The 16,310-nt window shown below is 36.7% G+C and overlaps 1 protein-coding gene across 1 annotated transcript; it reads right to left on the bottom strand.

The window, feature by feature from the left end:
* Positions 1-93: 93 nt before the first annotated feature.
* On the bottom strand, positions 94-16,043 carry LOC110445604. The gene is made up of 3 exons (XM_021490288.1): positions 15,742-16,043; positions 2,869-3,241; positions 94-2,340 (listed from the first exon to the last, which is right to left on the bottom strand). Exons 1-3 carry the CDS (start codon positions 15,913-15,915, stop codon positions 1,451-1,453), a joined length of 1,437 nt encoding a protein of 478 aa, XP_021345963.1. The 5' UTR covers positions 15,916-16,043; the 3' UTR covers positions 94-1,450.
* Positions 16,044-16,310: the final 267 nt, after the last annotated feature.

The raw sequence follows: 16,310 nt of genomic DNA, 5'->3' as shown, positions 1-16,310 counted from the left end.
TCACTCTGACCGGGAAACAGTTTTGACTGTTTCACCCCTATAGTCGAAATTGGACAAAAAGCCAGAAACAGTCAAAAATGACTTTTAATTATAATTAATATTGTCTATTGGGTAATAATTTTTGACTGTTTCTTGGCTTTTGTCCAATTTCGGCTGTAGGGGTGAAACAATCAAACCTGTTTTCCAGGTCAGAGTGAACTGTTACCCGGCGCTAATTAGATGCGCAGAAATACCCCCACGAGAGCCCCCGTTCAAGCGTTTCGGTGAGCGCGACTCAGTGCTGAAGCAATGGCATCGCATGCATCATTGATACTAATATGTATTTGGTAATAACACAATTGTTTCAATGCTATTTGGGGAACAGTCAAAACAAATCATCCCTCGGGAGGGGGAAGCCCTGGGAACTGTTTGCCCGAGGCCGCTAGGTTTTCAGTCTTTTCCAGAGAATTTTTATTAAAACAGTCAAAAATACCTCGGGATGATAGTTTTGACTGTTCCCCAAATAGCCATGAAACAATTGTATACTTATGATACCAAACTAACAAGTAGTTATTCATATCTCGTAAGATTTCATGTTCCAATCTGTCCTCGATACTCACTTTCAAAGCCTTCTGCACCCCTGGAATATGTCGTAATAAAATTGAAGGCACGAAGAAAGCTGTTTGATTGGTCTCGGGTAGAAAAAAAGACCAATCGCTAGGTTGTTTACCAGTTCTTTCATGGTTAGAGAGGAGTGACACCCGACTTTAAATCCAGTCAGTTTAACAGTTACACGGCCGAGAGACACTTCTGATGTCTTATCGTCTCATCCACAAGGTGGTACACACGAAGCCTTCGATTTTGCAATGACATATTCATGGGGTGCAGAGAGCGAAAGTGAGCGTAATCCCTGGAGTATCGAGGATGGTTCCAATCTGACTTTCGTTCCAACACATGCCAACACGTTCATTTTACCATGTGGCATACCTGTCCCCGTTATGAGGGTGGCCGAAATCCTTCCAATATTTGGTCTTGGTATTTTATGTACAAACGGAGTAAGTACGTGTAGGTCTTTTCTCGTCGTTCATTTGTATTTGCAAATATTTCGATAAATATATATAAATATATAAAGATCGGTAGGATTTCTATTGGTCGTCCTTAAGACCGTAAGTTTCCGTCACTGAGTTCCACATCTACCATACATCTAAAATTACGATTTTCAAGCCGATCTACGTTATTTTTGCGACTTTCTGTAGTTCTAAAATGTAACACAGCACGATATGTGTTATAAATACGTAGAAACGTGTCACTACCATCTAGATTTATCTCTGTATCATATATGTCACGTTTTTGACAGCCTGACGTTTTTACAAGTTCTCGTTACATTCGGCATTTTGTTTCCGTATTTGCGTAGAAAGTACACATCCACAGGAATCTCCCATGGTGAAATATCCGTGTGGGGATCCCCACCTCACTCACATGTACACATTTCAGACGCACAGAACTCGGAGTTGCAGTTGGTTGCGCACCACGAGTCCATGGCAGCGTCCGTCCATCCCGGAATACCTCTACACCTACTGTTCATATCTAAGTAGTTAGGATTCAACTGCTGAAGGACGTTTATAGGGCACGTGCATCCACAAATGGCGATAGGACAGACTCCGGACGGGCACATGGACTGACACCATTTCCCTATGGCGGGCAATTTGTTCCAAGTCGGAAGTGAAGAGCACGTGGGTTTTGTGTAACCGTCTGGGCATACCTCAAAGTTAGCGTTATCATTTCCGTCCGGTACGTTGTTGGCGTATGACAGTATGGTAGCGGTTAGTGCGCGGGGGTCGGTTGGTAGCTTAACGGTCGCAGACTGTGCCGAGGCCTGTGAGGCCCGGGAATAGTGAACCTGGGGTCGGGGTTTGGGTGTGGTAGGTGGTGCGGGCTGTGGTCGAACAGGTCTCATCGCCATATTCATATAGCCCATATCGCCGTCGAACATATTTCTAAACATACTCTGCATACTGGTACTATGTATTCCATATCCAGCAGGGAAGACCTCGCGAGAAATTTGCGTGAACATGTTTTGTGTTGGAGTCGGTGCTGGGGCAGGATCTGCCGGGCGCGAAGGAGCGCTGTAGAGAGCCGCCGTGTTCTTGCTGGAGGACTTAACTTCGTATGATATGGCGCTTGAAACTTCCGGTTTGAGTGCCTTGAACCTGACCACAGCCCCGCCGGACAAGGTACGGGATAGGGGAAGGGGCGAGGTCTGGTAGGGGCTAATAGATACATCTGCACAATTGATAAAGTATTCCTGCGGTCCACAACCAAAACATTCTCCACCCTTGCCGTCAGGACCACGGTTTTGTGCTGAAAGTGGAAACAACAATACACACCTTTAGAGTGACAATACAATACACACCTTTAGAGTGACGAAAACAAACGATACGACAAACTATTTTTCGATACATTCTGTGACAAATGGAAGTCAAATTCGTGTTCTTTTAGCTTTCTTTCTGTGATATACAAGCGCTCTAGTGCTACGGCTGAGTGAATACGCAATCATCTGTAGTCTCAGATTGCTCCAGAGCATTGCGCCTTATTGATATATATTTCACGAAGGGTTAAGTCGGAACACGATTGTCGTTCTGATGTACCATTTTCATATCTACATTGTATATCCTGACGACAGGAAAAAACATTCAATGCCTCCTTATTCGTGAATAAACTTAAAATAGAAAATATCTCGTGTTCGACACACACAGAAATGAGATGAAACAATTTAAGTTGTTCATCAAAAGCAATGAGTGTTGAGTGGGTTGGTATTTACCAACTCTGTCACACCTAAACACCCACCACTACTTTCTACCTGAGAAGGAAAAGAAGAAAACTATTTACCTGCGCGCCACTTCCACTGAAGGACACAGTTAGTACAGCTGACGCCCGGGGGTAGTTCCAGCAGGAGGTCAATAAACACATTAGAGTCGGGGGCGTCTATGTGGTACTTGGTACCTAGCCCCACGATCCTCAACAGGTATTGGTCAAAACACTGCTGTGTCACACGTAATTGACCGTTGTTGTTTGGACATAATCGAAATTCAAAGTAGCCTTTATGGTTGCTGGTCAGTTGGACCGTGATGTTGATGGTCTGACCAGATGCGTACTTTCTCGTGATCATTCCTATGGAGTATTTCCCGCCAGCCTCGTTTTCGCGAGGACCCTGCCAGGGGTCGCCGCATGGCCCGCACCGTCCGCCTTGACGCATCATGTTCTAAAATAAAATACAAACTTGCATGAGTTGGAATCTTTCAAAGCATTCATGAACTTTTAGTAATAAGAGCTTACAATTATGAACACAGAATTCAAGATTTATTTGTCGGACTCCAGGACCATATACAGACAAGTGTTTGAATATATCGGCCCATCCCGCCTTAAAGTAATAACTTAAAAAAAATTAAAGACCTACTGCAATATGCTTATTATACACTAGTAACCTTGTTCAAGGCCAAGATGTTTTGTTAAAAAAACATCATTAAAGGGGCGCTCGATTCAAGACCGTTTGTGTCAAAGCCTGACTTTTATCAAAATATTCATAAACAGTTACATACACATACTGTAAAGAATTGTTGGATAAGTTTGCGAAACTCTCCATAAAGTACAAAGGAAATATTTATTCTAAATAGAAGAAAAAAAATGGAATTCTATGCAGAAAAATTCAGAGTGAAACAAGAGTGTTCACTGTTTCATAAGCCTGGAGACAGTTGCTATTTTGATTGTGCAAATGAAAACTTCGTGTGGTCTTTTTGTCAGATACATGTAGATATCCCGGTATTTGACGATACTTTTACACGAAACAAACAACGTTTAGAGTTTGACTTATAAATTACAACTCCTGGAATGTAATAATCTACATAACACAAATCCATTGTTGCAGAAAAGACTTTTATATTTTTTATATTGCAAATACCATTTCTTTTGTGATCTTTTAGTTCATACTCAAACATTATTCACATAGCGCCTGTCCATTGTGAAGACAGGCCGGACGAAGTAAATACACGTATTTCCTATTTGTCATACCAAGTTATTACCCATCCCAGGTATACAGTTGACGCTCTCGTGCGATTATTAATCATAACGCTACATATAATTACATTGTTTCGTGTATATATTGGTAAATATAATTATACACTGTAGTAAATAATGTCGGCCATTCCCTATTCACTCGACTGGACGTTACTCCTGGTGAGCAAGTTAAAGACATACAATAGCCATTATTATGCTAGCAGTGCTCATCAATCACAGGTGTGCTGTACAGGTATATCGACGCAGTAAGGTGTCAGAGCCTTACTTATATACAAACAAATGTGTCGCTGGAAATAATGGTATCTAGGTAGACTGGTTAGTATAGGACATACGTAGATAAGAAAATCATGGTAACATGTTTAAATGTCAAAATACAAACATACAGAATTTTATTTCATACTTGTTTTAAGTTAGAATAGATTCAGCAGACAGATTGACGAACGGATGTAAATGAACAATAAATACAAAGACCCGACAAAGTGAAATATCGAAAGGCGACAAAGGCGTTAAACACATGTTGTACATTTAATAACGCCAAAGGGAAGCCTAATTTACAACAGCGCTACATATTTTCAAGAATGTCCCTCGTACTTTTGTAAAGCAAAATACATCTACCATAATTATGAATAGTTAAATTTAGGTCAGTCGTTGTTTGTGACATGGGATATACGCACAAAAAAGTACAGGGGTTTATCAATGTAGACATTTATAAATTTTACTGGAAAGTATGAGAGACAAGCCATTACTTTTCCACTACTCTCCCGGAAATACCCTCACTATAATCACCGGGATACACTGTATAACATGCCCTCACTACAATCGCCGGGATACACTGTATAACATGCCCTCACTATCATCACCGGGATACACTGTATAACATGCCCCCACTATAATCACCGGGATACACTGTATAACTTGCCCTCACTATAATCACCGGGATACACTGTATAACATGCCCTCACTATAATCACCGGGATACACTGTGTAACAAACCCTCACTATAATCACCGGGATACACTGTATAACATGCCCTCACTATAATCACCGGGATACACTGTATAACATGCCCTCACTATAATCACCGGGATACACTGTATAACATGCCCCGACTACAAAAAGATTTTGTTTGGTTTGTTTGAGATTTACGTCCTATTAACAACTATGGTCATTTAAGGACGTGCCAGGTTTTGGTGGTGGAGAAAAGCCGAAGTTCCAGGAGAAAAAAACAGCGACCACCGACCTACGTCCTGGCGACAGCCCCACGTAGGTCTCGAACCTGCGACCCAGTGGTGGAGGGCTAGTGGTAGCAGAAAGACAGACGCGGCCAAAAGGAATGAACTGGTTGACATACATGTGAAGTAAATACTCGTCAACATTGCTCTGTTATAGCTCTTAGCGTAACAAAAACACTAACACGATTCAATCATTAAACATACAAAAATTGGTCTGAAGGGAAACTTGTTATAAAAAAGAATCCATAATTATGGAAATACTAAAACAATGGAATTATAGAACAAAATATATGACAATATACACTGAAGAAGATTTTCGGCTCCTATTTTTATCATCATCATCACCGATAACTCCTACATACCGGAAGTACAAAATGGATAGTCGTGATATCGTTGGCATGGCGGACATGAATTCGTGATAATAGCAATTTAGTAGAAACACAGTCACATTTGGTATGTGGTATAGCTATGACGCACAATATGGTCGTAATATGCCCTGTGTTACAACACCTAACACATTTGTAACACAAAGTCATGTCAATGGACTTGAACGTGTCGCTGCACTATACCGATGACTGCCCACGCGTGCAGCACAAGCATGTCTTTTTATTGTCCTTTTATTACACAGCCCTATATGGATGTGTACACCTCACCCTGGGGATATCTGTACTAGCCAGAACTTTCTCAAAGATAGCTAATGGTTACTGCAATTATAGAACATGTCATATTAATTTACTGATCGAATTAAAAGCAAGCTGACATGAAAAATGAACCTGCAGAAGAATATTATAAAATATCTGTGACAAAAATAAACTCGGAGGTGAATGTAAGTGTTTGTTTGCTGTATCGACTAAAAATACTGCAAAACAGGAGACGTAAATATTCTAAATACCCAAAACTTTCAAGTTAAATACCGGCTTACTCAATTATGTAACTCATGATGATTCAGTCACACTTATTAAAGTTTAGAGCATATAACAGAACTAACACTCTTTATTGGTATACTGTAAACTTAAATCACTGAACCATGAATGTGTGCATGGAAAAACTGCAGTCAGTGAGTCAGGGGGTGGGTCATAAATCACAGCAAGCACTGGCCATTCAACCAGAGTCTAAAATGTGTGAAAAAAGGTTAAGGAAAGCTTACAAAAAAGGACAGGTGAGGTGGCAGTATACAAGAAATGTGTGCCGAGGGGAGTGAAAGTGACAAGCTACAGATAAGCGATAAATGGCGATAAAACACCACCAAGGCGTTCAGAAAGAAGTGAAGGCATCGATATACAGTCAAGCGTACAGAGAGAAATAATAGCGATAAAACACCACCAAGACGTTCAGAAAGCAGTGAAGGCAACGAGATACAGTCAACACCACCAAAGCGTTCAGAAAGCAGTGAAGGCAACGATATACAGTTAAGCGTGCAGAGGGAAATAATAGCGATAAAACACCATCAAGGCGTTCAGAAAGCAGTGAAGGCAACGATATACAGTTAAGCGTACAGAGGGAAATAATAGCGATAAAACACCACCAAGGCGTTCAGAAAGCAGTGAAGGCAACGATATACAGTTAAGCGTACAGAGGGAAATAATAGCGATAAAACACCACCAAGGCGTTCAGAAAGCAGTGAAGGCAACGATATACAGTTAAGCGTACAGAGGGAAATAATAGCGATAAAACACCACCAAGGCGTTCAGAAAGCAGTGAAGGCAACGATATACAGTTAAGCGTACAGAGGGAAATAATAGCGATAAAACACCACCAAGGCGTTCAGAAAGCAGTGAAGGCAACGATATACAGTTAAGCGTACAGAGGGAAATAATAGCGATAAAACACCACCAAGGCGTTCAGAAAGCAGTGAAGGCAACGATATACAGTTAGGCGTACAGAGGGAAATAATAGCGATAAAACACCACCAAGGCGTTCAGAAAGCAGTGAAGGCAACGATATACAGCTAAGCGTACAGAGAGAAATAATGGTAGCAAACACCACCAAGGCGTTCAGAAAGCAGTGAAGGCAACGATATACAGTCAAGCGTACAGAGAGAAATAATAGCGATAAAACACCACCAAGGCGTTCAGAAAGCAGTGAAGGCAACGATATACAGTTAAGCGTACAGAGAGAAATAATAGCGATAAAACACCACCAAGGCGTTCAGAAAGCAGTGAAGGCAACGATATACAGTTAAGCGTACAGAGAGAAATAATAGCGATAAAACACCACCAAGACGTTCAGAAAGCAGTGAAGGCAACGATATACAGTCAAGCGTACAGAGAGAAATAATAGCGATAAAACACCACCAAGACGTTCAGAAAGCAGTGAAGGCAACGAGATACAGTCAAACGTACAGAGAGAAATAATGGTAGCAAACACCACCAAGACGTTCAGAAAGCAGTGAAGGCAACGAGATACAGTCAAACGTACAGAGAGAAATAATGGTAGTAAACACCACCAAGGCGTTCAGAAAGCAGTGAGGGCAACGAGATACAGGCAAGCGTGAAGAGAGAAATAATGGTAGTAAACACCACCAAGACGTTCAGAAAGCAGTGAAGGCAACGAGATACAGTCAAACGTACAGAGAGAAATAATGGTAGTAAACACCACCAAGGCGTTCAGAAAGCAGTGAGGGCAACGAGATACAGGCAAGCGTGAAGAGAGAAATAATGGTAGTAAACACCGCCAAGGCGTTCAGAAAGCAGCGAAGGCGACACAATATAAGAGGAAGACGTTAAGAACATAGAAGATGTAACGTTAACATATGAGGCAAGCAAAGTTCAAAAGGCGTGGGGAGCTAAGAGGTTCTCAGGAATACAGGACATGGCGGTGTTGTTATTGGATGTGTCTAAATGTATGAACATGCAAAACAGCTATTAAATACATATAAATGTTCATCTAAATGTTTATTACGACATAACTTGAAATACTTACTAAACATTAAACCGAGGTAACAACTCTCTATTCGTATGTTAATACAGCGATAGGGTCCTCACCCATTGACCAAACCCCATTAGTTATGATGTTACGGAGACAGGTTATACACAGAGCGCGCGTTAACACACATTAACTGTGATTAGTAAAATGTCACTTTAGTTGTACATGTGATTGATTTAGGGTGACAACACACACAGCGCGTGAAGCGGTCCGTCGACAGGTGAGACTTAAATCGGACACACCTGTACACATACCTGTCCCTCTACTTATCATCTGTCGAGGTAATGTAGGGTTCTAAGGTGTTGTTTATACGTATACACCTGATTAGTCATTCACCATACTTACTAGTAGATCTCACACTGATTTATATAACATCCAATACCAATATCACCTTAGGTATCTCGCACTAAAATTTATAACATACTTGACAAATACCACAAACTGAATTTTGAAATATACTTATATATGTCACCATGGGTATCTTACGCCAAACTTTATCATATACTTGACAAATACCACAAACTGAATTTTCTATGTCCCCATGGGTATCTTACACCAAACTTTATGATATACTTGACAAATACCACAAACTGAATTTCATAATATACTTATATATGTCACCATGGGTATCTTACACCAAACTTTATCATATACTTGACAAATACCACAAACTGAATTTGATAATATACTTATATATGTCACCATGGGTATCTTACGCCAAACTTTATCATATACTTGACAAATACCACAAACTGAATTTTAAAATATACTTATATATGTCACCATGGGTATCTTACACCAAACTTTATAATATATTTGACAAATACCACAAACTGAATTCTATAATATACTTATATATGTCACCATGGGTATCTTACACCAAACTTTATGCTATACTTGACAAATACCACAAACTGAATTTTATATCTCCCCATGGGTATCTTACACCAAACTTTATGATATACTTGACAATTACCACAAACTGAATTTTATAATATACTACACCAATATCACCTTAGGTATCTCGCACTAAAATCTATAACATACTTGACAAATACCACAAACTGAACTTTAAAATATACTTATATATGTCACCATGGGTATCTTACGCCAAACTTTATCATATACTTGACAAATACCACAAACTGAATTTTATAATATACTTATATATGTCACCAAGGGTATCTTACACCAAACTTTATGATATACTTTGACAAATACGACAAACTGAATTTTATAATATACTTATAAATGTCACCATGGGTATCTTACACCAAACTTTATGATATACTTGACAAATACCACAAACTGAATTTTATATGTCCCCATGGGTATCTTACACCAAACTTTATGATATACTTGAAAAATACCACAAACTGAATTTTATATGTCACCATGGGTATCTTACACCAAACTTTATAATATACTTGACAAATACAACAAACTAAATTTTATAATATACTCATAAATGTCACCATGGGTATCTTACACCAAACTTTATGATATACTTGACAAATACCACAAACTGAATTTTATATGTCCCCATGGGTATCTTACACCAAACTTTATGATATACTTGAAAAATACCACAAACTGAATTTTATATGTCACCATGGGTATCTTACACCAAACTTTATAATATACTTGACAAATACAACAAACTAAATTTTATAATATACTCATATATGTCACCATGGGTATCTTACACCAAACTTTATAATATACTTGACAAATACAACAAACTAAATTTTATAATATACTCATATATGTCACCATGGGTATCTTACACCAGAATTTATAATATACTTGACAAATACAACAAACTGAATTTTATAATATACTTATATATGTCACCATGGGTATCTTACACCAAACTTTATTATATACTTGACAAAAACCACAAACTGAATTTTATAATATACTTATATATGTCACCATGGGTATCTTACACCAAACTTTATTATATACTTGACAAATACCACAAACTGAATTCTATAATATACTTATATATGTCACCATGGGTATCTTACACCAAACTTTATAATATATTTGACAAATACCACAAACTGAATTCTATAATATACTTATATATGTCACCATGGGTATCTTACACCAAACTTTATAATATACTTGACAAATACCACAAACTGAATTTTATAATATACTTATATATGTCACCATGGGTATCTTACACCAAACTTTATAATATACTTGACAAATACCACAAACTGAATTTTATAATATACTTATATATGTCACCATGGGTATCTTACACCAAACTTTATAATATACTTGACAAATACCACAAACTGAATTTTATAATATACTTATATATGTCACCATGGGTATCTTACACCAAACTTTATAATATACTTGACAAATACCACAAACTGAATTTTATAATATACTTATATATGTCACCATGGGTATCTTACACCAAACTTTATAATATACTTGACAAATACCACAAACTGAATTTTATAATATACTTATATATGTCACCATGGGTATCTTACACCAAACTTTATGATATACTTGACAAATACCACAAACTGAATTTTATAATATACTTATATATGTCACCATGGGTATCTTACACCAAACTTTATGATATACTTGACAAATACCACAAACTGAATTTTATAATATACTTATATATGTCACCATGGGTATCTTACACCAAACTTTATAATATACTTGACAAATACCACAAACTGAATTTTATAATATACTCATATATGTCACCATGGGTATCTTACACCAAACTTTATAATATACTTGACAAATACCACAAACTGAATTTTATAATATACTTATATATGTCACCATGGGTATCTTACACCAAACTTTATAATATACTTGACAAATACCACAAACTGAATTTTATAATATACTTATATATGTCACCATGGGTATCTTACACCAAACTTTATAATATACTTGACAAATACCACAAACTGAATTTTATAATATACTTATATATGTCACCATGGGTATCTTACACCAAACTTTATAATATACTTGACAAATACCATACACTGAATTTTATAATATACTTATATATGTCACCATGGGTATTTTACACCAAACTTTATGATATACTTGACAAATACCACAAACTGAATTTTATAATATACTTATATGTGTCACCATGGGTATCTTACACCAAACTTTATGATATACCTGACAAATACCACAAACTGAATTATATATGTCACCATGGGTATCTTACACCAAACTTTATAATATACTTGACAAATACCACAAACTGAATTTTGTAATACACTTATATATGTCACCATGGGAATCTTACACAAAACTTTTTGATTTACTTGACAAATACGACAAACTGAATTTTATGATATACTTATATATGTCACCATGGGTATCTTACACCAAACTTTATAATATACTTGACAAATACCACAAACTGAATTTTATAATATAATACACTAATATCACTTTAGGTATCCCGCACTTAAATTTATGATATACTTGACAAATACGACAAACTGAATTTTATAATACACTATACAAATATCACCTTAAGTATCTCGCACTAAAATTTATAATATACTTGACAAATACAACAAACTGAATTTTATAATATAATACACTAATATCACTTTAGGTATCCCGCCCTTAAATTTATGATATACTTGACAAATACCACAAACTGAATTTTATAATATACTTATATATGTCACCATGGGTATCTTACACCAAACTTTATGATATACTATACAAATATCATCGTAGGTTTTTCATTCAAATCATGTGAGTGTACTATACTAACACATCATCATAACTGGGTACTTAGGAGTTACATAAACTATACTTGTAGCATTGATCTTACATTTAAGTTTTAATAATTATGTTTATTTTTGAGGTGCTGTAACTAAACTCACTAAGGTGGTGCTAAACTAGTGGGGTTTTTTGTTCCATAATCAGGCAAGGTTATTATATACATGTAACTGCAAAGGGATTGGAAAGCAATATAAGGGCTTGTATTAATTCATTGCCCAAATGTATCGTATAACATAAAGGGGCATGGACACATAATTATAATACGTATCTATTAAACATTAAGTCTTTTTGATGACGTAGTATATCGTAAGTCCCGAACAAAGCGGTTCTGTGATACGAACAATGGCATACATATTTAAAAACATTACCGGTACGACAATTTGTACGATAATTACATCAATTAATGAATCTCGTATATTTTCTTTTTATTTGTTGATTGATGTGAATTATCGGTCCGATTGCTTTATAATTACCCAGACACAAAGACATGCCAGACAATGTGACCTGCACACGTCAGTACAGGTAGAGTCTGTGTCATATTGATCTTCCATCTCCTCGATCAAATGTTGTAACTATGACATGCAATAATGAAACATTGACATGACCTTGACTTATTTAACTTTCTGTTAATAGTTCATAGAACCCGATGTTCGATTATTGTCCGATCCTGTTACAAGTTATCTTTTAACCAACGTTAAGTGCTGTCTACCTATCTTATAAGTGAAACTACTACATTTCGTCCGATCGATTTTTTTATTTTTATTTTTTATTTGAAAATGAGGCCGTATTGTCAAGGAATTATATCAATCTAAGCTCTTGATATTTCATGATAAAGAAACGACTGATATATTTGACGAATAACATGCACAGACGCTATGGTAACGAGACTTTAAGCGCTAAGTAATATTTATCAATCAATAAGTTATTGGATTAAGTTTAAGCAGGTATTGTGATTTTACGTTATGCTACACTAACATCCTCTCGGGCTCATTACTGATCAATTGTTTTAATTAAAAAAAAACAGGTAAAAGGTGGTAAAAATTTTCTCAAAATAAAAAAATAAACTGTAATGATATATGCAGATGCTCCTAAAACCTTTTACACCAGCATATTTGCAAAACAAAAACCAAGATGCATTGTTTCAATAATCAGTAGCCGATTGCATACTCGTCACTTCACATGCATAGAGGACAATTCTACTTACGAACGTGCCAAGCGACAAGATATTTTCATATCTACATATAATTTCTTATTCGGAATGCTGCTTTACGGCATTTAGAGGCTAATTGTTTCTGTGGCACATCACACCTGCCATTATATGTCTGCACTTTCAGAAATAAACCTTGCCGTCAGCATACACGGGTACAAATACAGTACTGATCATTCTTGTAATTCTGCAGGTTTAACACCGTCATTCGAAAATTAAGTTTTTACAAGTCATTGGAAATTCCTAAGTTATTACCAAATAATAAAATACAAAAGAAAGAACTGTTATACAGTGATCTCAGCGTTTCCAGTATTTGCCCGAAGGGGTTTATGCTTCTAAAACTACTAGGGTCAGATAACTGTCGGTACAGTCAAAGCATTAGACACAAATACTTGGGATGTAGTCTAACTAAGGATATATTAAACAACAGACAACATACTGGTAAAAATCCATTGAGTATACTGTATATTTTAGTGATTCCTCGTTTAACATTAAATGTTTCAAGAGGATGGCAGAGTATCGTAGTATTCTGCCAAACAAGTGAAAATGTATTTGATGGTCAACTAGGGAAGAAAATATTGTATTTATTAAAATATAAACTTTATTTATTTTACAACAATTATGAAACAAGTTTTTATAATTTATAATTATCACTCTTGTTGGCCCGGATGTTAGTCTTACTGTGGGAGGAAACCGTAGTACCCGGAAAGAACCCATGTGGTCGGGCAGGTGACCCCATACCTTTTCACGTCCGATCGGGGAATCGAACCCCGGTCGGCTTGGTGAAAGGCAAGTGCGCTATCGACTGCACCAACCGACCATTTCTATTACATTTCGAATTTACCTACAACGACGCAAACAATCAAGGCTGGGTGCCATTTTGATTGGGCTGTTCAATGAAACTCTATAATTTATGCTACGATACAGTAAGATTGGTTTATAAGATGTTATAAATGCTGGTGTTCAATAATGACGTAGTGTATGTAGCAAAACACTTATTCTACTCAGAGACGCTATATATGTCTCTGTTCTACCGTCGCTCCATCTGCATTTTACCAGAAAATCTCCGGATTTGAATGCAGTGAATAATTAAAAGTGAATTGATTGGTCAAAAATTAAAGAAATATCTACACGCTTGATTTTATTTTGCTTACATGCAAAAATGATGCAAATCGCCAACAAAAAAGTGGCTATTTATCATATAAAAAATCGGATTTAATTTCAGCAACCACATGTTTAAGTGCGTAACATAGATCAAGTACATTATAGCTGTTAACATGAAGACACCTTTTACATAGAAACTTAATGCTTAGATAATGTTCAGTAATTAAAACATTTAAGTGCCTGTCTGCCAGGCTTGACTTATCGCCGTCTGTTCTGTCACAGACTGTTACCTTGTCTTGTTGTGCAAGCCTATGAAACACCAAGTAAATCGTCGGGGAGGGCAGTCGACCTTACGTGTCGCAATATAAACAGCATTTGTAGGGTTGTTTTTGTCTTCTAATGGCATTATTGACTCCGATCATTACATCTTAGGGTTCCTTCTCAGGAAACACACATGCTTGTCCTTATTGCATGACTGATTTACCTCGTATTAAAACAATACTGACCCTACTCTGCATGTGCATCAATACAACAAATATTTAAACGACATATAAAACGAATTTTTTTTACACAAATATCAAAGTTGAAAATGTTTTCATCTGTTATAATTAAATTCACACCAACTAATATCAAAATAAAAAAATTAAACTATTAAATATCAAAATGAAAAATGTACACCACCTAATATCAAAATGAACAATTTAAACTATCAAAGATCAAAAAGGAAAAATTTAAACCATTAAATATCAAAATGAAAAATTTACACCAACAAATATCAAACTGAAAAAAATACATCGACAATTATCAAAACCAAATTTACACAAGACAATATGAAACGAAGCATTTATAGTTCAGATAGAAAAATAATGTTAAAGTTAAAATATTAGAACAAAGCTTTACACTGGCGAAATTATAACAAACTTTACAACGACTTTCATCGAAACTCCGATAATATAGAAAAGCAAATATCCTAAAAATTTCACGGAAATAGTGATAACCTGCCAAAAAATCACTAGAAGTAAAAATTATCTCTTCTTCGGGTTCTGTCATTTATATAACTGGCTTCGGAAAACATCTCAACACTATAGACACAATTCCCTAGCCGTAGAAATACTTCGAGAAGCTAAAACGGGGAACAGTGCCGACCTAAGTTCGGCGCAAACATTTAATTATTTTTTTTCAGTGGAAAGTGGTTAATTATCTGGTGTAACTGAAGTAATATGTGTGATAAACATCCTTGTCTCATTTCCTTACGTGTAATGAATAAACTTACTTATGGTATCACACAGAAACACACACGCTTTACCTGTCCTCGTATAAGATCTTAGTTATGATGTTTTGTACGAATACCTAGACCGTTATCACACATCATTTTTTTAGCTTCTCGGTCGACAGACACGGAAGAATACTTACCGGAAATCCGCCACAGTTAAGCTCGTTGTCGTTATAATTTTTCGGCGTTGGAAATCCGTACCTCCAAGCAGCCGAGCGCATTGGAGGTTCTATAAGCCTACCATGACCGTGCACCGTTGGGAGCCAACAACACACAACAAACACCATAAAACACCTTAAAAAGAGCTTCTCCATGCCAAGAATATCGGACTACCTAAAACGTGTGGTAAAAATCCAAAAACTTTTTAAGCAATTCCAGAAATTCTCGACTTTGCTGAGTTGTAGTTCTTGTCCGAAAGTGTGGAGTCGACCTGGTATCGTAGCCTTCCAAGCATACAACTGTCAAACAGACCTCCCCGCCGCTATATATATGTGATGCACCGCCGGGTCGTTAATGTCGGAAGGGTCAGTGCGGATCGTATACGTATAACGGTATGTACGAGGTAAACGTGAGACATATCAACCACAGTTAAGCACGCTTACTAATCAGTGTTAGAAGAAGTCAAGAACGAAGCATAGATTTAAAATACAACTGCGTTCACTGGTTTAAATGTTTCCGAGAAATATTTAGGTGACATTTAAGTTATGGA

Source organism: Mizuhopecten yessoensis, unplaced genomic scaffold (genome assembly GCF_002113885.1).
Source record: "Mizuhopecten yessoensis strain PY_sf001 unplaced genomic scaffold, ASM211388v2 scaffold2329, whole genome shotgun sequence".
Classification (NCBI taxonomy): domain Eukaryota; kingdom Metazoa; phylum Mollusca; class Bivalvia; order Pectinida; family Pectinidae; genus Mizuhopecten; species Mizuhopecten yessoensis.
This window is presented reverse-complemented; position numbering and strand designations above follow the sequence as displayed.